Consider the following 23,621-nt stretch of genomic DNA (forward strand, 5'->3'; position numbering starts at 1 on the left):
AAAAGATATGAATTTTTTGGTAAGTGGGAAGTTGTGGAATAGGTAGAAAAATGATGAACAGTTGAAAGTTGGAATGGGTTGAATCGGTTGAAAAATGTAGAAATGAGAAGGGAAAAGGGAATTGGGCGTGAATTTCAAAATAAAAGATGTGAATTTTTTGGTAAGTGGGAAGTTGTGGAATAGGTAGAAAAATGATAAACAGTTGAAAGTTGGAATGGGTTGAATCGGTTGAAAAATGTAGAAATGAGAAGGGAAAAAGGAATTGGGCGTGAATTTCAAAATAAAAGATGTGAATTTTTTGGTAAGTGGGAAGTTGTGGAATAGGTAGAAAAATGATGAACAGTTGAAAGTTGGAATGGGTTGAATCGGTTGAAAAATGTAGAAATGAGAAGGGAAAAGGGAAAAAGGAATTGGGTGTGAATTTCAAAATAAAAGATGAAAACGTGAAAATGTTGAATTTGGCAAGTTTGGGAATGTCCCCAATGTGATTTGAATGTGTTGAATTATGTGAATTTGAAACTGGAACAACGTAAATGTGAAATGTTGAATCTCCCATTAAGAATGAATGGGGCAAAATTCGCCATAAATTTGTGAATTTTGTGAAAACGGAAAATTTTTGGAAGGAAAAAAATCTAAGCAGTGTTGCCATGAATATTTGGAATAAGTGAAAAGTGGAATGGAGTGAATCGGTTGAAGTATGTGGAAGTAGTTAAGCGCCGAAAAAGTGGGCAGAATAAGTAGAATAATAACTAGAATTTGCAATTCCTGAAGGAATTGCGTGTGAAGGTGAAGAAGTTGAATAAATATTTAAGGAATGTTGCAGAATGATGTTGAAACGAGTTGAATCGGTTGAAAAATGTAGAAATGAGAAGGGAAAAAGGAACTGGGTGTGAATTTCAAAATAAAAGATGTGAAATTTTTGGTAAGTTGTGGAATAGGAAAAAAAATGATGAACAGTTGAAAGTTGGAATGGGTTGAATCGGTTGAAAAATGTAGAAATGAGAAGGGAAAAAGGAAATGGGTGTGAATTTCAAAATAAAAGACGTGAAGTTTTTGGTAAGTGGGAAGTTGTGGAATAGGTAGAAAAATGATGAACAGTTGAAAGTTGGAATGGGTTGAATCGGTTGAAAAATGTAGAAATGAGAAGGGAAAAATGAAATATTGGCGAATTGGGTGTGGATTTCAAAATAAAAGATGTGAAGTTTTTGGTAAGTGGGAAGTTGTGGAATAGGTAGAAATATGATGAACAATTGTTGTTAGAAAAGTAAACATGTAACATTTATTCAATCACACATTCAATTAATTTCAACCATTCAATAAATTTCAACAATTCATTCAATTATGCATCATTCATTCATTCATTCATTCATTCATTCATTCATACATACATACATTCATACATACATACATACATACATACATACATACATACATACATACATACATACATACATACATACATACATTCATACATTCATTCATGCATGCATTCATTCACACATTCGATCTTTGTCACGTCACCCTGCACACGGGTGACAGTAATGGGAATCCCATCTTGTGGGATATGGGGGGGCTGGCTGAAGGTTTTTTGCCAGATATCAAGTTTGATGACTGTCACTTCCCCCGAATCCGACACAACCTCCACCACCTCTTCCCCATAGAGTATACCAACGACGGTAATGATGAGGCTGGATTTGCAGGCCTGTTGAATAAAATCAAAATGTAATTAATTTTTATGAATGGAAAACAACGTTTCCCAAAGGCTAATCATGCCTCCAAATAAAGCAAGTGGGAGCAGTAAAGCCATCCTAAAACACAAAGACGTTCTTAAAGCAATGCGACAGTGAGCGCCCGACGCGCTGCGGGCGGTCGCGCGATGGGACCAAATTAGGCTCCCTGCTCAGTGAGGTACACTTCAATTTGAGAAAGTACATGAAGACGTTACAAATATTTTCTAAATTTCAGCGACGGCTCTGTCACAATAATGCGACCAGCGCGGAGCAGTTGCGCGGTCGGCTGCGCGTCGGGCAGAACGCTGCAATTGCGCGATGGGACAATAAGTTGATCTTGGAAAAGGGAACAATAAGCAATAAGCAAGCACCTTTTCAATTCCACTGCTATGAAGCCATTTACTAACCTTTACATCCGTGTACGTTGTCGAGTGGAGCATGACTCCCGACTCGGTCGCCTGGGCACTCAGGTGGGTGAACACGAAGGAACCCCCTACCTTCAGCTCTACGAGGTTAGCCTCCCGCCAAAGTCCAATTTTGACAGTGGCTTCATCCTGCGGTAGTTTGAAAATGCGTATAAGTATGTGTGCAAAGTGCTACAACAGGGGAAGTGCAAATGGCTACTTACTTTTTTGAGCGTCAAATGTCGAAATGGTGCCAGGTGGTTCCCTCGCTGGCGCACCATGCGGATAGGACGCATCTAAAGTGGACCAAATTGATATCCCAATTACAATAATTGTGTTTGACAATGAGCGTGTCATGTGTCTGTGTACACGACCTTAACGATGGCAAAAAACCCAAAACTTTTGGTACATTAGTACTACACAGAGGATTTCAATGATTTTGTGTGTGCATGCGCATACATGTACATTATTATTGCACATGCATCATGTCTTCACAGGTGTACACAAATACAAGTGTGTATATGTGCATTTGTGGGTGCAGGTAACTTACATCAGTTATTATGCCCTCCAGTGACACCATCTCTTCAGGTAGTTTATTCACTACCTCTTGAGGAGATGATGCCACTGACTTGGGGTAGACCAGGGCCCTGGCCTCTTCCTCCAGCTGTGGGCTGGTTCGGACTTCCGCCGCCGAGAAAATTTTTGAGGCGGGTTTGGTGAGGAGCCCTTGCCCCCGTTGGTCCACACCGAAGTTTAAAAAAATGTAACTGCTGCCCTCTGTGACGAGGGCAGCCAAGTGTTCAAAGAGAACTATTTTATAGGCTTTCTCGCCGTCACAGAGGGCAACAGTTACATTATTGTGCTGGCCGTGCATAGATAAGGTGCCATCAGATGCACAAACCCAGGTCTTGGCACGCAGCGCACTCCTTATTGCCACTACTTTGGCGCGAATCATTTTTGTCGCCATTCTGAAAAATAAAAAAAAAAGAGAGAAATTGAGTTGTTCAGTTAGTAGAGGACAAATGGCAAATTATTCATTTAATAATTACTATTATAATACATCTGACTGACTTTGCGATGAATTTATTAACTACCACAAGGTATCATTGCTATATTAATATAGGATAAAATAAATGAATGCCACGTACAATAAAAAAAACACACAATTATTTAAATGTTATACTGAAAAGAAAGCGTTTCCCAGCAATGATTAACATCCACTAGATGTCACTGCAGCGTGACAAAGTCAATAGTTCATGGGTGTGTAGCACTGGGCAATGATTCGATACTACTGATCTTACTCGGTCATTACATATCAGTGCTTACAGTTACAATGTCATCTGCTATATAAATTTGGAAGCACATTTCATAATGGCGCCTGTGCATTTTTTGGGGGGCTAACCTAAAACAAAGATTTTAATAAAAGAACACCGTAAACCATTTTTATCCATTTACGTGTGGCGACTACGAGGTGTCGTCTGAAATAGATGAATTACGCGTCGTGTATCTTTCCATAAATGTCCTTACTCTGTAACGCAAAGTGCATGCATCATGTGTGTGGCGCATCCATCTTGTTACATGTCGGCAAATGCACACGGCGGACGATAGTGTACATTACTTCAACGCAAGAGCAATAAAATGGGGAATCCTCCGTCATAAATAGGAACGCAGAAGAAACATGTATTTTCGACTGACTAGTTAATGAATAATTACAAGTTAATTTGCTATATGCGCATTTCTTAATGGCGGCCTTTCTTTTCTTTTTTTTTTTGCTCGACGCAAACCAAAGATGTGGATGCCTCGGTCACGAATAATGTTCACGTTCATCAACCGATGGAATTAATCCATACTAAATTCACCGAGAAACAACTCCGCAAAAGTCCGTCGTGAGAACAGGAGACTATTTTTTTCTATATGTACAGTTAATGAGTAATAACATGTAATAGCACAGTAATAGAACTGTGACGATCGTAATTAGAAGTGGGGAAGTGCTACTTTCCCCACTAACGCAACAATCCTGGTTAAAATGTAAGTATATACTTAGGGTTTTTAATAACGTTGTGACAAAATCTCATGTTGCCACTTACCTATCTCGTCTTCAAGTGGATAATGAGACGGTGTAAAGTCATTATCCCTCCCCACTTTTCGTCGGCGCGAAAGGTCGGCGCGAAAGGTCTGAGCGAAGTCTGAAAAGAGAGGGTAACTTTTAGTCGTAGCGTCAAAACTTTAGTACATACAGAAAAAAAACACTGAGACCGGAACACATCGCTCTAAATTCGTGTGAAATATGATTACACAATTGAGTGAACATGTGCATGTTTATATTTACGTGAACTCAACGCTTTTCGAGCCCCCCCCCACCCCCCCTTAAAAGGTGAAAAATGGTAGCGTCCACTTTAAGTAAAGACAGAAAAAGTAAAATCACGCGATACGTGACGATACGATTGAGTGGCGATATTTCAGTATATTTAAAATATGATCATGATAGTAATAAAATAGCCTTACAGTAATGGTAATAACTATAATCGCCACGGTTTATGAGGTTTCCGATTTGTTTGCAAAGTATTTCAATGCAACGTGATCAGTACAATCGCGAAGATAAAATAATGGACACTATATCAACTTATAGAATGTACATACAAGACAACATACATACAAGACAACATAACAATAAACTATGATCACAAGACAATATATGAATAAACTTTCAATAATTGTCTCATTTCCCCAAAAACAACCCACTTCCCCCCTGATGCATGCATTGGCTGATGAATAATGATAACATGACATTAAAATATTTAGTGAGTAGTGTGAAAGTAATGAATGAACATGCAGAGTTAAAATAAAAAAGAAGTATTTAATTACAGTTTCATATCATCACAGAAAAGACCTATTTTCTATTAAAGAAAGAATTAAATAAATGTAAATTATGAATAATGTCATTCAAAACAGGTTATTTTATACGACAAATCACAACATAAGTTGTCAACATACACTTTACACTTTTCCTTCTAAACAAGAAGGAAAAAAAACAGTTGCATGGTGCTTTTTGGAACCAAAATACAGCATGATATTAGTTGTTTTGGGCAGAATGGAATATATAATGCGTGAAATCTTATAAATAATAAAAAAAATTGATAAAATGTTTAACTGACTCAATAAATACTGAACATACAAAATGACAAGCAAGAACGTATACATTGGACTGGACTTGTATGTGATGAAATGAACATGCACATATTGGAAACACAAAACGTAATAAACAAAATTGAAGGCAAAGAAATATAGAAAGGCCAATAAATCAATCAATCAATCAATCCATAAATAAATAAATAAATAAATAAATAAATAAATGAATGAATGAATGAATGAATGAGAACAGAAAACAGACTATACTATGAGGCCTCGCAGAGGGACAGCTTCCGACAGTTAAAGGCTAAAGTGTTCTCTGTCTGCATGACTGGATGCATGTAGAACCACAGGCAAGACCCAGGAACATACTAGAGGAACATGAAAGAGGTGTTGAGGAGAAGGGGTAAAATTAAAGAGTGCTTCCTGACAATTTTCCTTGTTGGCTACTCACAGATGAAGCAGGAGAAGTCATGTGTGTTTGGGAGTTTGTGTTCCATGATGCAGGCCTCCCTTGTACAAGTCTTCTTGAAATGCGTGGCTCTCGCTGTGCTACAACATAATATGTTAATCAATTCATGTTGAGGAGAAGCGGTAAAATTAAAAAGTGGTTCCTGACAAATTTCCTCTTTGCCTACTCACAGAAGAATCAGGAGAAGTCATGTGTGTTTGGGAGTTTGTGTTCCATGATGCAGGCCTCCCTTGTACAAGTCTTCTTGAAATGCGTGGCTCTCGCTGTGCTGCAACATAATATGTTAATCAATTCATGTTGAGGAGAAGCGGTAAAATTAAAGGGCGCTTCCTGACAAATTACCGTCTTGGCTACTCACAGAAGAAGCAGGAGAAGTCATGTGTGTTTGGGAGTTTGTGTTCCATGATGCAGGCCTCCCTTGTACAGGTGTTCTTGAAACTGTTGCCCTCTGTGACGACAAGAAAGCCTGTAAAGTAGTTCTGTTTGGTCTGTTAGGTGGGTTCTCATCAAAAAAACATTGAGTTTCTACACTTACATTACAATAAAGTAATATGTCATGGCTACCTCTGGCCTCGATTCTGGGATGAGCTTCTTCTTATGGTGGCTACAAGGCAGTTAGTTACAGGCTTGGCTAGATGTGGTTGAGCCACAGCTGAACACATTTCTGTCCCTTCTCGTTAAACTCTGCTAAATTCGATGCTGTGCAGGGATGTTCCAGCAGGGGCACATGAGGAGGTGTTGCATGGTCTGTGGTTCAGTGCCACAGTCACACTCGCTGTTCCGATCCTCCAGATGTCCCCATTTGGCGAGAGTGACTTTTGCACGTCCAACACCAGATCTTAGTCTATTTAGGCATTTCCACGTTGCATACATAGTTGGTGTCTGCTCCTGGGGTCATTGCCTCGCTTGCTTTAAGCTCCATTGTAGTTTCTGGTGGAAGATTGTCAAGTCTTTCTTCCCGCCGAGTGACTCTTTCACTGCCTGTGTTCGGCGTTCTGAGGGGTGGGACACTTTTCGGAAAACTTTTCCTGGACTTAAGGCGGCATTTGGCTGGTACATGGCCGAAGAGAGGATGTCTTTGGTCAGTGGACTGTGGATGAGCTGCTTTCGCCACATAAAATGAACTGTTAAAATACAGAAGAGTGAAATAGCAGCATTTAGTGTCTTTTGAAAGAAAGATAAAACATGTCTAATGATGAGAAACTTACCTCGTCTGTTTTCTGTTGTCGCCTCACGATTATGACGTAGAAAAAATATAATACATAAAAAAATGAAGTAATTAATGTGAAAAACAATTTAAAAAAAAAGTTTAAAAGGCCTTTCTATAACTAAAATCAGAAATAAAAACATGTAAAACGTTAAAAAGTCTCCCCTTAACTCGTCTAAGATAGTTAAAAAAATGTAAAAGTTTCAAAAGTTAAAAATTTGGAAAGTGAAACATTTTAAGTTAAAAGTTTAAAAAGTTAAAAATGTTACAAGAGTTAAAAATTTAGAAAGTGAGCATTTTAAGTTAAAAGTTTAAAAAGTTAAAAATGTTACAAGAGTTAAAAATTTAGAAAGTGAGCATTTTAAGTTAAAAGTTTAAAAAGTTAAAAATGTTACAAGTTAAAAAGTTAAATCAACTTGAGTTAAGGGAAGACTTTTTGAAAGCTAATTAAAAAGTCTAAAAAGTTTAAAATTTTAAAAAGTTACATCAAGTTAAGGGAAGGCTTGTAGAAAATTTCAAAAGCCTTGGCCTTCCCTTAACTGAACTTGAGTCCACAACAACCCCCATTCCATCTCAACATACAGGCCCATCCTCAACTTACCACCACAGACATGAGTTCAGCTACATCAACTGTCCTTGTCTTTACATGTATGACCACCTTTACTCATGATACTTTTTAATGACAGTTTCATGTAAGGCTTTACTCACGGTTTGTTTCCATTTATCACTCTTCTATGATTTGCCTGGGACCATTTAAAAATGATAAAAGTGAATCCAAGTTAAAAAGGCCACTCCTCTCCGTCTCCCCTTCACTCACTCTGAAGCATGTTTCTCGCGTCAAGCAAACCTTTGCCATCGATAAGTATTTTCCAATTCGATGTTTTCTCCATTTGTAATGCCAGCCAGGCAACAGGTTTATTGCTAGCATCATGCACAAACCTCAGTGTCCAAAATAGGGGTGGATTTCATTGCCACCAATTTATATTATCAGTATAAAGCTGCTTTTCCAGCTATCGCTATCCACATGGGTTGGTAGTTATTTTCTATGTGGAAATTGTGAGGCTAATGGCAACATTACGTTTACCATTCTGAGCCCCAGATCCCATTTCATCTCTAGTCAACAAATCACCCACCACATCCCACCACTAATATTATACACTTACGCCATTCGACGTCTGTCCTCGTTGTTTTTCCAACTACTGAAAAACATGATATAGATTTGACTTACCTTTCACTGGTCAAAACACAGAAAACAGGATTGTGATAGCTGTTGTATGTTCGCACGGAACCTGAATAAAGAGCACAGAGGTCGAGAGAAAGAAAAAGAGGTCAAGTAATGAGCACTTCCACTCTGGATCCCATCTCTCCTCAAGTCAACAAATCACCCACCGCATCCCACCACTATTATTATACACTTACGACACCGTTGACGTTTCGATTTCCATCCTTGTTGTTTTAGAAAATGCTGATTTAGCTGTGACTTACCTTTCACTGGTCAAAACACAGAAAACAGGATTGTGATAGCTGTAGTACGTTTGCAGGACACCTGAATGAAGGGCACACTGAGGTCGAGAGACAAAAATGAGGTCAAGCAATGTGTTTTTGTCAGTGGTAGCAGTGGCTATGAGTTGCGTGTAGCCTTTCGAGCGGAACAAATCAAGAATGGGCTTGAATGAGGCAGATAGCATATCTTCATTAAAATCTCCACATACCAAGATCTGATGATGCTCCATTACTTCAAGGTACCGCAAGAGATTTCCCAAGCTTGGCAGAAAAGTGCGCAGACTGTTGCCTGGAGGCCTGTAAACGGCAGCAATCAACACATTGAGGGGATCTTCAAGTTTCACCACAACAAATTCAATGTCGGTCACACCCTGAACATATTTCTTTTCCTGGGCCGCGATGTGACTTTTGACACAAATACCTACGCCGCCACCACGTTTTGTCGCCAAGTCAGGACAGTTTGTGTAAGAATCACTTCGGTTCCTGCAAAACATCGTGTAGCCTTCCAAGCAAGCACGTCCATCGGCCACTGATCCTTGGAGGTGTGTCTCTGTGAAGCACAAAACATCAGCGAAAAGCAGTTCGTGATGAGACACGATATCTTGCACGTGACAAGACAGCCCTTCGGTGTTATGATGGACGACAACCAGGTGATTTGCCCGATCTACCGACGGCATCACGTGAAGGAGGGGCATGACGCTCTCCAAAGAATCCTCTGCCATCTCAGCAAGAGCAGCAGTGATTTGTGGATTTGCATGAAGCCTTCTCTCATCCATATGCAGAATATGCAGACCACTGAGCGAAGTCACTCTACTCAGAGCTACGTACCCCATGCCGTGTTCGAAAACACCTTTCAGCGAAACTGCAGCCTGTGACGTTGTCATGCCTTGTACCTTGTGGATCGTGCAGGCAAAAGCAAGCTTGATGGGAAACTGTCGGCGCGTCACTCCAGCCTTGTTCAGCTTCTCCTCCAGTCTGTCAATGTACACGGGGTTAGCAGCACGCGCTGTGTTACTCACATGATCGAGTTCCAACCCAAGTTTCTGGACACGGGCTTCATTTGGATAGTTCACCAATTTGACAACTTTTGCAAACATCCCGTTGCACAGACCTGATTGAACATCAACGTTCCGTGTGATCATAACACGAGCACCCAGGGCAACTTTGATGGAGTCCGGGAGCTCATTCTTAGCGCCTTGCACAGGGGAAGCTTGCCTTGCCATTCTGCCAGTTCCTTTGTCTTTCTTGTAGTCATCCGCGTCAATCTGCACAATGTCCTTATGAAGCAGTTCCAGCATCGCAGAGTTATGGCCATCCACCTGTTTATTGGTGGCAAAAACATGCAGAATATGCTTTGGACACATTTCTGGGGAAGTGTACCTCGTGGCAAGGAGAGCTCTGTCCATTTCCGACAGTTCATCTGACTTTTCTTTGACGCGGAGTCGGTTCAGCAGTTCGGCAAAGGCGACATCGTCTTTCTGCCTCATGATGGCGGTGAGCGTGATCTTTTTGAAGTCGTCACGCCAGTGGTCCAGCCGCGTAGGATCGTACACGCACAGAGGTTTGGACTGTCTCACGGGAGGGAGCTGAAAGAAATCTCCAACAGCAAGAACAGACATGCCACCGAAAGGTAAATTAATTCCTTTGATTTGTTTCAACCTGGCATTCACGTAGGCGAAGAGGTCTTTCGACACCATGGAAATCTCATCGATGATGAGTATTTCGGCGATGGACAGCTCGGCTCGGACTTCGTCCAGTTTATTGCCCAGCCCGTGGTACGGGGGTTTGAGACTTCTCGGCAGTTTGAGTAGACAATGCAACGTTGCCCCGGAAATGTTGAACGCCGCCGTGCCAGTGAAAGCTGCGAGAACAACCGTTTGCTTGGAAATGTCGGCCTCCTCAGCCAGTCGTGGTAGTCTCTGCAGTATTTTGGTAGCGTCAGCGTGGATACACTTGATGAGATGAGATTTGCCGGTCCCGGCGCCACCGTTGATGTGGTAGAAGAACTGCTCAATGGGCTTTGAGCTACACACACGTTTTATGCACCAATCTCTGACCTTGTAGAAGACGGACGCTTGCTTTTGGTTCAGGTTACGGTACATGTCGCGTAACACCGCGGGATCGATGGCAGCAGGCTCTGTCACGATGGACATTTGCGTTGTTTTGGACCTGACGTTATAGTCCGGGACATTTTCCTCCACGTTGTCGTTCGGTTCATCTCTCGCGTTCATTTCCTCAACGCATTCGAGTCTTTGCAACTCACTCTCGGGAGCCAGGTGGCACCATTCGTTTATGACGAGCCCACTCTCCTCCACCTCTTGGATGGCGTTGTCAATGTCTCGACTGTATTTCTCATACCTTTCTCGGTTCCTTCTGACAATTTGGCACACGCGCTCCACAGAGTCGTTATACGGTAACTGCACACAGGCGTTATCATGAAACAACTGATAGGAAGGACAGCGTTCAGATTTTAATTGGCAATCAGCACGATGAGGCAGGTACAGCTTGAGCAAGCAGCAGTAATATTCCTCCGGATTCTTTTGTTCAGAGTATTTGCAGTATTTGATGACGGCATGTTTTTCTGTTCTTTTCTGGACAAAGCCCATGTCGTTCAGCAGAGGCAAAACATTCTTACCTTTGGCTTGTTTGCCATAAACAATTCTGCACATTGATGCAAAATCAGCCAAGCACATGACTTCGAATTCCTCTGTTTGAGGTCTGGATTTGTATTTTTCCGGCAGGCCAGTCATCCACACTTCATGAGATTCCTGCGTTTTGCCCTCAAGGAGCGAGAGAGGATAACTCATTTTCAGCGCATTGTCACTCGTTTGTACAAATACCACCATGCGGGAGGACTGTTTCATATGCAAGCCGCACGCACGTGCGACGCATTCCTGAGCACTCACTTCTCTTTTCTTGGAGTACGCTTGCATAATTTGCTTCATTTCATCGCTCTCGTTGACATTTGCGCAGCGGGAGTTTTCAATGACCGATTTCAGGTATTGGCTCAGACCGTGTTCAGCCTTGCTGATGTAGCTGCAGATGTATGCGATGCAAGAGTAGGCATTCAGGATGTATTGGATGTCCAGGTTTCCATCCCAGGCAAGAAGCAAATGGCGGTTGTAGTTGTTGACCCAGCAGTCTTTGGGTTCTCGCTTAAGCACGACAGAACTGGACGAGGCCGTCATGCGCAAACAGTTCATGTACTCGTCACCGGTGAGCTTACATTTAGCCAGTAGCTGCGGCAAAGTCAGGGATGACGTTTCAGGCTCATTCAGCAGACTTAGCACGGGAACAAGCTTGGCATTCGACGCCAACCGATCGTCATTGCGTTGATCTCGATTGTCGTCGTCGACGGGCGCAGGTCTGACAATCATTGTTTCATGGCACGGTTGTTTGGGGAATCCAAAGCGGCAATTTGCACCATGGTGTTTGACGCACGATTTGGAGTGACTTTTGCTGTGCATCTGAACCTCTGTGACCTTTTTGTATAATTCCGGTTCCTTCTGCGGGTCCGGCAGCTCAGCCGAGATGTAGCGAGACACAAAATGACAGATGGCTTCATCTGTGGCTTCCTCAAATACAGGGGCACCTCGAACCCAAATGAGGCAATGAATGTGAGGACTTCCTCTGTGTTGAAACTCCAGTCGGTAAAAGTAGTCGACGACCTCACCAATCGGTTGCGCCGGAGAGAGGATCAAATCTCTGAACAGAGCTTCCACACGCTTGTCGAACATGCGCATCGTCGTCACAGGATTGCTGCGTAGGATCTCACACTTGGTAGCCCAGTCAAGTTGGGCGAAATTCACGACTTCACCCTGTTGCGCTTTGATGGCGGTGATGACCTCTTCCCAACGCATTTCGGCAGCAGAAAATGTGCAAAAGAACGTGGGTGTGCCCAGCTGTCGGATCATAGCAAAAAGATCTTTGGTGGTTCTCTCCCAATAGGCCGGCGTACCTCTCAGCGGTGTCATGAATCGGACAGCATCTTTGCTGCGCACCAGTTTCTCAACTTCACGTTTGTCCTGAAGCATGGCATTGTTTATCCTTCGACCATCCCTGGTAAAAGGCTTACCTTTGCGCAGCTGTATTGTCATGCTCGACGTTGCCTGGTAAATTTCAGTCACAAATTGGGCAAAGAACAAGTAGTTGGTATCTCGAGCAAAGCGTTCGTCCACACAACACAGACGGGTTTTGAAATATTTGCTTGGTGTGAGTTTTATTGCTCTCTCTTCATCGAGGGTGTTTTGACCAGTGGGAAACTGCACTGGAAAAGCCATGGCCTCAAGCTTGGGAGTCTTGAAAAAGCTTACTGGGTTGTTTCTTTCTGCAGGAGCAACACAATAAATGCCCTCTGTAAAACTCATAATTTCCTCCGACACATCATTGGGTTGGAGACATGATTCAAGTATCACTCCACCATTTGGTTGATCACCGTCTTCCGAATTTTCTTGTTGCTGTTTGTTACCGCTGTTGTCATGTTGTGAGTCACTGTTCATCCCACACAGAGCATCACTCTCAAATCGGTAGATCTCCTCCAGAGCTTCCTCATTGTACTCACTGTCGCTCATTTGCGCTTCATCGGAGCTGCTCTCATCGTCAGTGAGGGTTGGGTCGCAAAGGTCCGCATCGTCGCGAATAGTTATGTCTCTGTACTGTGGATGGACTTGTTGCAGTTTCATCAGAGCGCTCATTAGCTTGGACCAAGTGACGGTTTGAAAAAACTGATGGCCTTTGTAGCAAAGCCGTCTCTTCAGTTTCACTCTCAACATCTGTGACTTACTTCTTAGTCTGGGCAAGACATTGACCGTCTCTTGTACTTCCGATGGCACGCACACCACATTTCCACGAATGGCTCGTTGTTGACCTTTGGGAAGAGGTACAATTTTGGCAAATGATATGCATTTTGAAATGAGGTGTCTCTCCAGTATGTTCAATCCACACAGTTCCTTTGGAATATCAGAGAGTGTGAGATTGTTCGCAACAGCAAGTGCAGGCATTTTACCATCTTTGAGGTGACTAAAGCAAGTGTGACATATCCACTCCAGTTTTCTTTCAGCTGGTACGCTGCACGAGGCGTGACATTCATCATCACAGATATGGACAAATTGTCCCGTGAGACAACTTGCAACAACATGTCTGTTTTTCTTATAAAATCTACGTTGACAAGCGCGTACTTGGTTGGGAAACAATGCTCTGTGGCAAACAGTGCAGACAAATGTGGGGCCATTCTTAATTTGGGCTTTGAATAGCTCAACAGCTTTCATAAGCACACAGTCATTTCGCTCCCTACATAGTCGGTTTATGACTTTGTATTTTTTCAAAAGCGTACTTACTCTGCGCATTGTTTTGGTCCTCAGTGAATCAGATTTTTTTTTCATTATGCGCCTCATGATTTCCTGATGTTTTAATCGGAATTCAGGGTTGTTTGAATAACGGCGTGTAATGTAATAGCGCTGCCTGTTTCGAAACTCAACATCATCACGGTAACGTTCTGTGATGTAAGAACGCTGTCTGTTCTTAAACCCAACATCGTCACGGTAACGTTCTGTGATGTAAGAACGCTGTCTGTTCTTAAACCCAACATCGTCACGGTAACGTTCTGTGATGTAAGAACGCTGTCGGTTCTTAAACGCAACATCGTCACGGTAACGTTCTGTGATGTAAGAACGCTGTCGGTTCTTAAACGCAACATCGTCATGGTAACGTTCATTAATGTAAGAACGCTGTCGGTTCTTAAACGCAACATCGTCACGGTAACGTTCTGTAATGTAAGCGCGTCGTCTCATCGTAAAACACTCATCTGTCCTATAACGGCGTGAGAAACGGGAAAGGTTTTTCTTCTGAAACTCATGATCCGTCTGACAACGTTGTGTAAAATAAGCCAATTTCCTTTGTCTTACCTCTGTATTTTGCCTGTACTGTTCCTTCTCTCTAGAGTTCTTCGTCATTCTCTTTAATTCCTGTTTTTTACTTCTGACTTCCGATTTTTCTTTTAACTTTTCCTGTGCTTTTATTCGACGTTGGAACTTTCTCCTACTAGATTTCGTCATTTTTGCCACATTTGGCAGCTGTTTACCTGTTGTGAAAACCACTCCACTGTCGTTATCGGTAAATTCTTGGTAGTGACGTTCACCTGAACACGGTGTAGTCTCGCTCGTCTCAACACATGGGACAATCTCAGCAACAGGTCTGCTTGCGGCAGCGTCATCGATGCTCATCACGGGAGGAATCTGTGTACATGTCGCCATCTCATGGTTACTTACGGGAACTTCAACAGGTTCGAAGCAGATCGGTACAAGCTCATATGGCTCATCGCCAGAGCAACTCAAGCTTGTATAAACCTCCGTCAACTTATCGATCAGGTCGGACACACATGTGAAGAGCATCGTGATCGCTGTGCCGTTGAGAGCATGGAGGCCATCTCGTCCTCTAGAGTGGGGATCAAAAAATCCATACCTGCCTTGGTGGTCTCGGAAAACAGCAATGCACGTTAACCGCATAATCAGAAGCGCACAATTGACCCCTGAGGTCAAGCACCGGAGTCTGTCACGAAGGTTCAGGAACAGCTCATCTCCGTAGAAAGAGGTGAACAAACCACCCATTGACTGACTCTTTATTAAGACATGCTGCTTGGATAAACCACGCACAATCCCTGGAAGTTCATCAGCCGTCAGAAATCTGTCCAAGAAGCATCCTTGGGCTTTCAGTGCAGCAACAGTACATGTATACAGTTCATTGCCAACATTAAGAACAGCATCAAGGTCAGAGCTGGTCAGGTGATTGAACTCCTGCAAGAAAGCCAGAAATGTAACAGAGTTAGCCACACATTGACTGTTTCTGAATTCTCCATATCTGGGATGATTTTGGCTGTGAGATGCCAACACATACGTTACCAAATGAGGTTGCACAGAAGCCGTGGCTGCAGCGGGAATGTCAGGCCCAGTGTCACAAGAATCAGTCTCAAATTGTGCAATATTGGCACGGTGATGATCAATCTCAAAATGTGCATCAAGGGCACGTGCAGGAGTTTGACAAAGTGGATCATGGCCACGTTCGTCAGTTTCAAAGGGCGGATCATGACCACGTTCGTAAGTTTGAGAGCGTGGAGCATGACCGCGTTCAGTTTCAAAGTGTGGCTCAAGGCCATGTTCAGGTTCAAAAAGTGCAGTAGGTTCAAAAAGTGCAGTATTGGCACATGTGTCAGGAGTTTCAAAACGTGCAGAATCTGCACTTGTGACGTCATTATGCCGGGTAGGTAAGGTTGGATCACTGCATGTAACTGGCGGCGGGGAGCATCGACGATTTAAACGTCGCTCCCAGCTCAACTTTACAGCCTGGGATCGCCTTCCTTTCCTCGGCATAGCAAGTTATGATGGATGTGAGATAGAAGGAAGACAGAAGACAAAAGATAGAGCAGCCACAAGAGAGGGTATAGGGGGTCAGCCACAGGGTCCCTGGAGCGTCACAGAACTACAGGGCCACGGAGCGTCGCAGAAATACAGGTCCACGGAGCGTGGCAGAACCGCAGGTCACAGAGCTCTGCAAGAAAAAAAAAAAAAACATATATCAATAAGATACAATGTAATTAGTCATACTTTCGATTTACAACGAACTGAAAGCAAAATTACATTATAATTGATGAAGTTATTTATTAAAATAAGACATTACATAACATTGGAAAAATCAGACGCAAAACTGTTTTAACTGTAGTTTTAACTTGTATACAAGAGGCTTATTAGTGAGAAGAATGTGGTACTAAAGAATTTGTGGGTGGTATAGCACATGTTGAAAATATTATGGCACAATGTAATGATGTACAGTGACGGTGTCCTTCGCACTGGAGTTTATGAGATGGAGAAAATGAAACTTTGATTATGGCGGAAGCATGTCTAATGTACAGTATACAATGTTACCGCAATGTAAAAATGTAAATGGTGCAGTGACCCCAATTATAACATAAAAGAATGCTAAACTAACAATTTGCTCCTGGATGATTCTTTTGTATCAGATCAGGTATAAGTAATTTTGTCATCCAGCATGGGAAAAGACACAGGTTTTGAACTTCAGTGCTCACTACTTAACCAAAAGCACAATAACAATACATAAGCATAGTAATCAAAATTAAACAAACCATTGACTAAAATACATAAACAGTAGCCAAATTTAATTACGATTTCAAAGCTATCATCACAGGAACTTGAAATACAATCACTTTATAATGATGATAACATAAAATTGACTGACTGAATCATGCCTCACCTTGGAAGTAGTTATGTACTGCAAGGAAAGAAATAACAGAAAGCAGGAAACAAATAATTAAGTGACATTTCCACAATGCTTTGAATGTCTTTTATGATTACAAATAGTGAGAGAAATACGGTGGCGAGATTGAAAGTCAATATTTCCTAACTAGTCAAAAACAGCTTTTAATGATACAGTAGTCACAATGCACAACTGTAGTACTAATGATAATTCATCATCCTATTTTTTAATGAATGCTATTTGACTTTATCCCAAACTTGAACAGTACAAAAACCGCACAATTGAGAAACTAATCATTTGCTCCTGGATCAGGGGTGGGCAAACTTTTGGACTCGCGGGCCGAACTGGGTTCTAAATTTGGACCGGAGGGCCGGACAAGGAGCAGATGGACGTAGGCGTTGTGTGAAGTCATATAAGCGACCTGTAAAGGTCATTGCATAAAAGATCTTGGCCTTTAGTAGGTAGTAAAGCATGGATATTCCAAACAATTTTTTTGAAAACAAATGCATTTATTAACAGCATTAAAAAAATAAAATAATTCACTAAAAAACTGCTATCAGTGATTCTCATAAAATACGACACTGTTATTATGAATAACAATCTCCATCACTTCAGTGCCTGCAGGTCAGATTAATGAAAGATGTTTATCTTATGAGATCACATCAAACGGCAAACATTCTGACCAAATATATCATATTGAAGAATCGGTGAAAGCATACATCCAAATAAAGTAATCAAAACAGCAACAAGGTGAGGGGTATCTGAAAATCAGAGCAGAGTTTTAACTCGCAAACACCTGGTAACAGAGGTGAGGAAACGGGAAACACCTCCTTAAAGTAAGCCTTAAGAACTTTACAGGTTAAGATTAGTCGCAAATAGGTGGTGCATCAATGTCCTTGAGCATCCTGCATTGTTTGAAAATGAGAATGGTCGCTAGTTTCAATCCCTGCTATGTGTACAAATCATATTCAAAATGCATTTTTTTACAATAAACTTGAGAGCCTCCCGTTCATTTTCAGTGGGAACAGTGTTGTTGGTCTCCCTTTTTTGCTAGTGCGTCATAGTCTGGAGTAAAATTTGTTGTGGCAATTCTTAGGCGAGATCCGAGGTGTTGGTCCGTTTACCTTGATCTGTGACGGGTTGATGTTGACGTTCATGTGGCTGAACGTCACGTCGCGTCCGTCGAGCCAAATTGGCCACTCTTTTTTAACATTCGGCACTCACTTCTTTTTTTCGGGCCACTCATTTTAATGGAAGGATTCCAGGGGAAGGTTTGTGGGTGGCTTTAGCGCAAAACTGCATCTGAAAGCTCAGCGCGCAAATTACAAGAATGCTGTCGTCACAGCCCACGCTCTAAATTCGGGACTGATACAAATAGAGCGCGAGTGCGCCATGTACGTACACGCACTTGTGAGTGTGCACCGAGCTTTCTGACACGGCTTCCGGTAATAAATGCGCAGGCGAGCGCTTCGCCATCTACTGGGAAAACGCAGTCATTGCAGGCAAAATGACCAAAAAAAAAAAGTTTAATAATACAATTTGTTCAGGGTTGGCGGGCCGGATTAAACGGTCCCGTGGGCCGGATGTGGCCCGCGGGCCGTAGTTTGCCCACCCCTGTCCTGGATGCTTCTTTTGTACGAGAGCAGGTATAAGTAATTTTGTCATCTGGCATGAGAAAAGAGACCTAGATTTACCTGTCTACTTTATATGTAAATGTATACATGATTTTTAATCTCATGACAGCCTGAAATGTCAGCACGATCCCATATGATTACTTTTAATCCCTTCATGATTTAAAAACACGGGAAAACTACAGTGTGGCGTCATATCCGGTCGTCGTGCGCCACCGTAAACGCGCCGATGAAATAAAGCCATTTATTATATACATATAATTCCGATTATTGAATGAATCAAAGTTTGATATAGAAAATGTAATTCGACACAGCAACCGCCTCTTATGTTGAACCTCTCTACGCCTATTGAACTCCAGAGCCGAGCTGCAACCAAGACGTTTGGCTAATGCTAGCTAGCTAGCTAGCTAGCGGCAATGCTTCACTGAGAAAAGAAACCAAATAAACGACTTATGTAAAGCATCGCCGGAGTTACCAACCCAACGGCGCATACACGAAACAATGTGGAATCAGACAAACAGCACAAAAGTAAACAGGAGTAACACTTAAATGTATAACTCACTTTTTGGCAAACAGGCACACGATCACAGCAACGGTCTCTCTCGATACGCGCCGTCTGTGACTGACCACTGCGCGCGGGCCGCAACAATCGCGATAAGCGGATACAACTCACGCGAGACTAGGCGTGGTGACGTCACTTTCCAACGCAACAATTTAACGCCAAAATGTACATTGATTTTGCAACATAGAACACTTAAAAAAAAGCTTGTCAAGATGCGTTGTTTGTCTACTAAACATAAAAATGTATTTCTATTACACTATGCCTAAGAATAGTGAAAGCCAATTGTGGGGACTCGTGGTAAAAGATTTTCTTTCCTTGATTTCATTTAGGTGGCGGGCTCCATCTAGTGGTGAAACCGAGAAGTGCAAGCTTCTTGTGCGGGCCATATGCAATTATGTTTTCAGAATTTGCTGCGGGCCAATAAAAACTGCACCACGGGACGCAGTTTGCCCGCGGGCACTTTCGGTTCATTCTGGGTTCATTAGGTCACTTCAGGGTCAATCCAAGATGGCCGCTACACTGGAAGTGGGGGTCAAGGGCTGAATTGCGAAAGCATAGTGGAAGTGGTGGTGAAGGGGGTGAATATGGTAACCATAAGGTGAACAAAGTGAATAAAGTTGGAATGGGTTGAATTGGTTGAAAAATGTAGAAATGAGAAGGGAAAAAGGAAATATTGGAGAATTGGGTGTGAATTTCAAAATAAAAGATGTGAAGTTTTTGGTGAGTGGGAAGTTGTGGAATAGGTAAAAAAATGATGAACAGTTGAAAGTTGGAATGGGTTGAATCGGTGGAAAAATGTAGAAATGAGAAGGGGAAAAAGGAATTGGGTGTGAATTTCAAAATAAAAGATATGCATTTTTTGGTAAGTGGGAAGTTGTGGAATAGGTAGAAAAATGATGAACAGTTGAAAGTTGGAATGGGTTGAATGGGTTGAAAAATGTAGAAATGAGAAGGGAAAAAGGAATTGGGTGTGAATTTCAAAATAAAAGATGTGAATTTTTTGGTAAGTGGGAAGTTGTGGAATAGGTAGAAAAATGATGAACAGTTGAAAGTTGGAATGGGTTGAATGGGTTGAAAAATGTAGAAATGAGAAGGGAAAAGGGAATTGGGTGTGAATTTCAAAATAAAAGATGTGAAGTTTTTGGTAAGTGGGAAGTTGTGGAATAGGTAGAAAAATGATGAACAGTTGAAAGTTGGAATGGGTTGAATCGGTTGAAAAATGTAGAAATGAGAAGGGAAAAGGGAATTGGGTGTGAATTTCAAAATAAAATATGTGAAGTTTTTGATAAGTTGTGGAATAGGTAGAAAAAAGATGAACAGTTGAAAGTTGGAATGGGTTGAATCGGTTAAAAAATGTAGAAATTAGAAAGGAAAAAGGAATTGGGTGTGAATTTCAAAATAAAAGATGTGCATTTTTTGGTAAGTGGGAAGTTGTGGAATAGGTAGAAAAATGATGAACAGTTGAAAGTTGGAATGGGTTGAATGGGTTGAAAAATGTAGAAATGAGAAGGGAAAAAGGAATTGGGTGTGAATTTCAAAATAAAAGATGTGAATTTTTTGGTAAGTGGGAAGTTGTGGAATAGGTAGAAAAATGATGAACAGTTGAAAGTTGGAATGGGTTGAATGGGTTGAAAAATGTAGAAATGAGAAGGGAAAAGGGAATTGGGTGTGAATTTCAAAATAAAAGATGTGAAGTTTTTGGTAAGTGGGAAGTTGTGGAATAGGTAGAAAAATGATGAACAGTTGAAAGTTGGAATGGGTTGAATCGGTTGAAAAATGTAGAAATGAGAAGGGAAAAGGGAATTGGGTGTGAATTTCAAAATAAAATATGTGAAGTTTTTGATAAGTTGTGGAATAGGTAGAAAAAAGATGAACAGTTGAAAGTTGGAATGGGTTGAATCGGTTAAAAAATGTAGAAATTAGAAAGGAAAAAGGAATTGGGTGTGAATTTCAAAATAAAAGATGTGAATTTTTTGGTAAGTGGGAAGTTGTTGAATAGGTAGAAAAATGATGAACAGTTGAAAGTTGGAATGGGTTGAATCGGTTGAAAAATGTAGAAATTAGAGTAGAAAAAAGGAAATTTTAGAGAATTTTGGTTGAATTTCAAAATAAAAGATGTGAAGTTTTTGGTAAGTGGGAAGTTGTGGAATAAGTAGAGAAAAGATGAACAGTTGAAAGTTGGAATGGGTTGAATCGGTTGAAAAATGTAGAAATGAGAAGGGAAAAGGGAAAAAGGAATTGGGTGTGAATTTCAAAATAAAAGATGAAAACGTGAAAATGTTGAATTTGGCAAGTTTGGGAATGTGCCCAATGTGATTTGAATGTGTTGAATGATGTGAATTTCAAACTGGAACAACGTAAATGTGAAATGTTGAATCTGCCATTAAGAATGAATGGGGCAAAATTCGCCGTAAATTTGTGAATTTTGCGAAAACGGAAAATTTTTGGAAGGAAAAAAAAGTGAGCAGACGTGCCATGAATATTTGGAATAAGTGAAAAGTGGAATGGAGTGAATAGGTTGAAGTATGTGGAAGTAGTTAAGCGTCAAAAAAGTGAGCGGAAGTTGAATAATAATAATAATAATAACTAGAATTTGCAATTCCTGAAGGAATTGCGTGTGAAGGTGAAGAAGTTGAATAAATATTTAAGGAATGTTGCAGAATGATGTTGAAACGAGTTGAATCGGTTGAAAAATGTAGAAATGAGAAGGGAAAAGGAACTGGGTGTGAATTTCAAAATAAAAGATGTGAAGTTTTTGGTAAGTTGTGGAATAGGAAAAAAAATGATGAACAGTTGAAAGTTGGAATGGGTTGAATCGGTTGAAAAATGTAGAAATGAGAAGGGAAAAAGGAAATGGGTGTGAATTTCAAAATAAAAGACGTGAAGTTTTTGGTAAGTGGGAAGTTGTGGAATAGGTAGAAAAAGTGATGAACAGTTGAAAGTTGGAATGGGTTGAATCGGTTGAAAAATGTAGAAATGAGAAGGGAAAAAGGAAGTGGGTGTGAATTTCAAAATAAAAGATGTGAAGTTTTTGGTAAGTGGGAAGTTGTGGAATAGGTCGAAAAATGATGAACAGTTGAAAGTTGGAATGGGTTGAATCGGTTGAAAAATGTAGAAATGAGAAGGAAAAAAGGAATTGGGAGTGAATTTCAAAATAAAAGATGTGAAGTTTTTGGTAAGTGGGAATTTGTGGAATAGGTAGAAAAATGATGAACAGTTGAAAGTTGGAATGGGTTGAATCGGTTGAAAAATGTAGAAATGAGAAGGGAAAAAGGAAGTGGGTGTGAATTTCAAAATAAAAGATGTGAAGTTTTTGGGAAGTTGTGGAATAGGTATAAAAATGATGAACAGTTGAAAGTTGGAATGGGTTGAATCGGTTGAAAAATGTAGAAATTAGAGTAGAAAAACGAAATTTTAGAGAATTTTGGTTGAATTTCAAAATAAAAGATGTGAAGTTTTTGGTAAGTGGGAAGTTGTGGAATAGGTAGGCAAAAGATGAATAGTTGGAAGTTGGAACGAGTGGAATCGGTGGAAAAATGTAGAAGTTAGAAGTGAAAAAGGAAATTTTATGAAATTTTGCAAAATTTTATGCAAATATTAAAAGTGAAAACGTGAAAATTTTGAATTTGGGAAGTTTGGGAATGTCCCCAATGTGATTTGAATGTGTTGAATGATGTGAATTTCAAACTGGAACAACGTAAATGTGAAATGTTGAATCTGCCATTAAGAATGAATGGGGCAAAAATCGCCATAAATTTATGAATTATGCGAAAACGGAAAATTTTTGGAATGAGAAAAATGTGAGCAGTCGTGCCATGAATATTTGGAATAAGTGAAAAGTGGAATGGAGTGAATCGGTTGAAGTATGTGGAAGTAGTTAAGCGTCAAAAAAGTGGGCAGAAGATGTTGAATAATAATAATAACTAGAATTTGCAATTCCTGAAGGAATTGCGTGTGAAGGTGAAGAAGTTGAATAAATATTTAAGGAATGTTGCAGAATGATGTTGAAACGAGTTGAATCGGTTGAAAAATGTAGAAATGAGAAGGGAAAAGGAACTGGGTGTGAATTTCAAAATAAAAGATGTGAAGTTTTTGGTAAGTTGTGGAATAGGAAAAAAAATGATGAACAGTTGAAAGTTGGAATGGGTTGAATCGGTTGAAAAATGTAGAAATGAGAAGGGAAAAAGGAAATGGGTGTGAATTTCAAAATAAAAGACGTGAAGTTTTTGGTAAGTGGGAAGTTGTGGAATAGGTAGAAAAAGTGATGAACAGTTGAAAGTTGGAATGGGTTGAATCGGTTGAAAAATGTAGAAATGAGAAGGGAAAAAGGAAGTGGGTGTGAATTCCAAAATAAAAGATGTGAAGTTTTTGGTAAGTGGGAAGTTGTGGAATAGGTCGAAAAATGATGAACAGTTGAAAGTTGGAATGGGTTGAATCGGTTGAAAAATGTAGAAATGAGAAGGAAAAAAGGAATTGGGAGTGAATTTCAAAATAAAAGATGTGAAGTTTTTGGTAAGTGGGAATTTGTGGAATAGGTAGAAAAATGATGAACAGTTGAAAGTTGGAATGGGTTGAATCGGTTGAAAAATGTAGAAATGAGAAGGGAAAAAGGAAGTGGGTGTGAATTTCAAAATAAAAGATGTGAAGTTTTTGGGAAGTTGTGGAATAGGTATAAAAATGATGAACAGTTGAAAGTTGGAATGGGTTGAATCGGTTGA

General features: G+C 40.7%; 1 protein-coding gene across 1 annotated transcript; it reads right to left on the reverse strand.

The window, feature by feature from the left end:
* Positions 1 to 5,018: 5,018 nt before the first annotated feature.
* Positions 5,019 to 10,477, reverse strand: LOC133152061 (uncharacterized). Its single transcript, XM_061275591.1, has 6 exons — positions 9,661 to 10,477; positions 6,271 to 9,420; positions 6,094 to 6,183; positions 5,906 to 6,003; positions 5,718 to 5,815; positions 5,019 to 5,634 (listed from the first exon to the last, which is right to left on the reverse strand). Exons 1-2 carry the CDS (start codon positions 10,140 to 10,142, stop codon positions 8,424 to 8,426), a joined length of 1,479 nt encoding a protein of 492 aa, XP_061131575.1. The 5' UTR covers positions 10,143 to 10,477; the 3' UTR covers positions 5,019 to 5,634; positions 5,718 to 5,815; positions 5,906 to 6,003; positions 6,094 to 6,183; positions 6,271 to 8,423.
* Positions 10,478 to 23,621: the final 13,144 nt, after the last annotated feature.

Source organism: Syngnathus typhle, linkage group LG3 (assembly GCF_033458585.1).
Source record: "Syngnathus typhle isolate RoL2023-S1 ecotype Sweden linkage group LG3, RoL_Styp_1.0, whole genome shotgun sequence".
Taxonomy (NCBI): Eukaryota; Metazoa; Chordata; class Actinopteri; order Syngnathiformes; family Syngnathidae; genus Syngnathus; species Syngnathus typhle.

Coding starts and splice junctions, on each gene's coding strand:
- LOC133152061 (XM_061275591.1), bottom strand. CDS start 10,142: ATGGTGTCGAAAGACCTCTTCGCCTACGTGAATGCCAGGTTGAAACAA. Junction 9,421..9,660: donor GGAACTGGCAGAATGGCAAG/GCAAGCTTCCCC, acceptor GTACATTGACAG/ACTGGAGGAGAAGCTGAACA.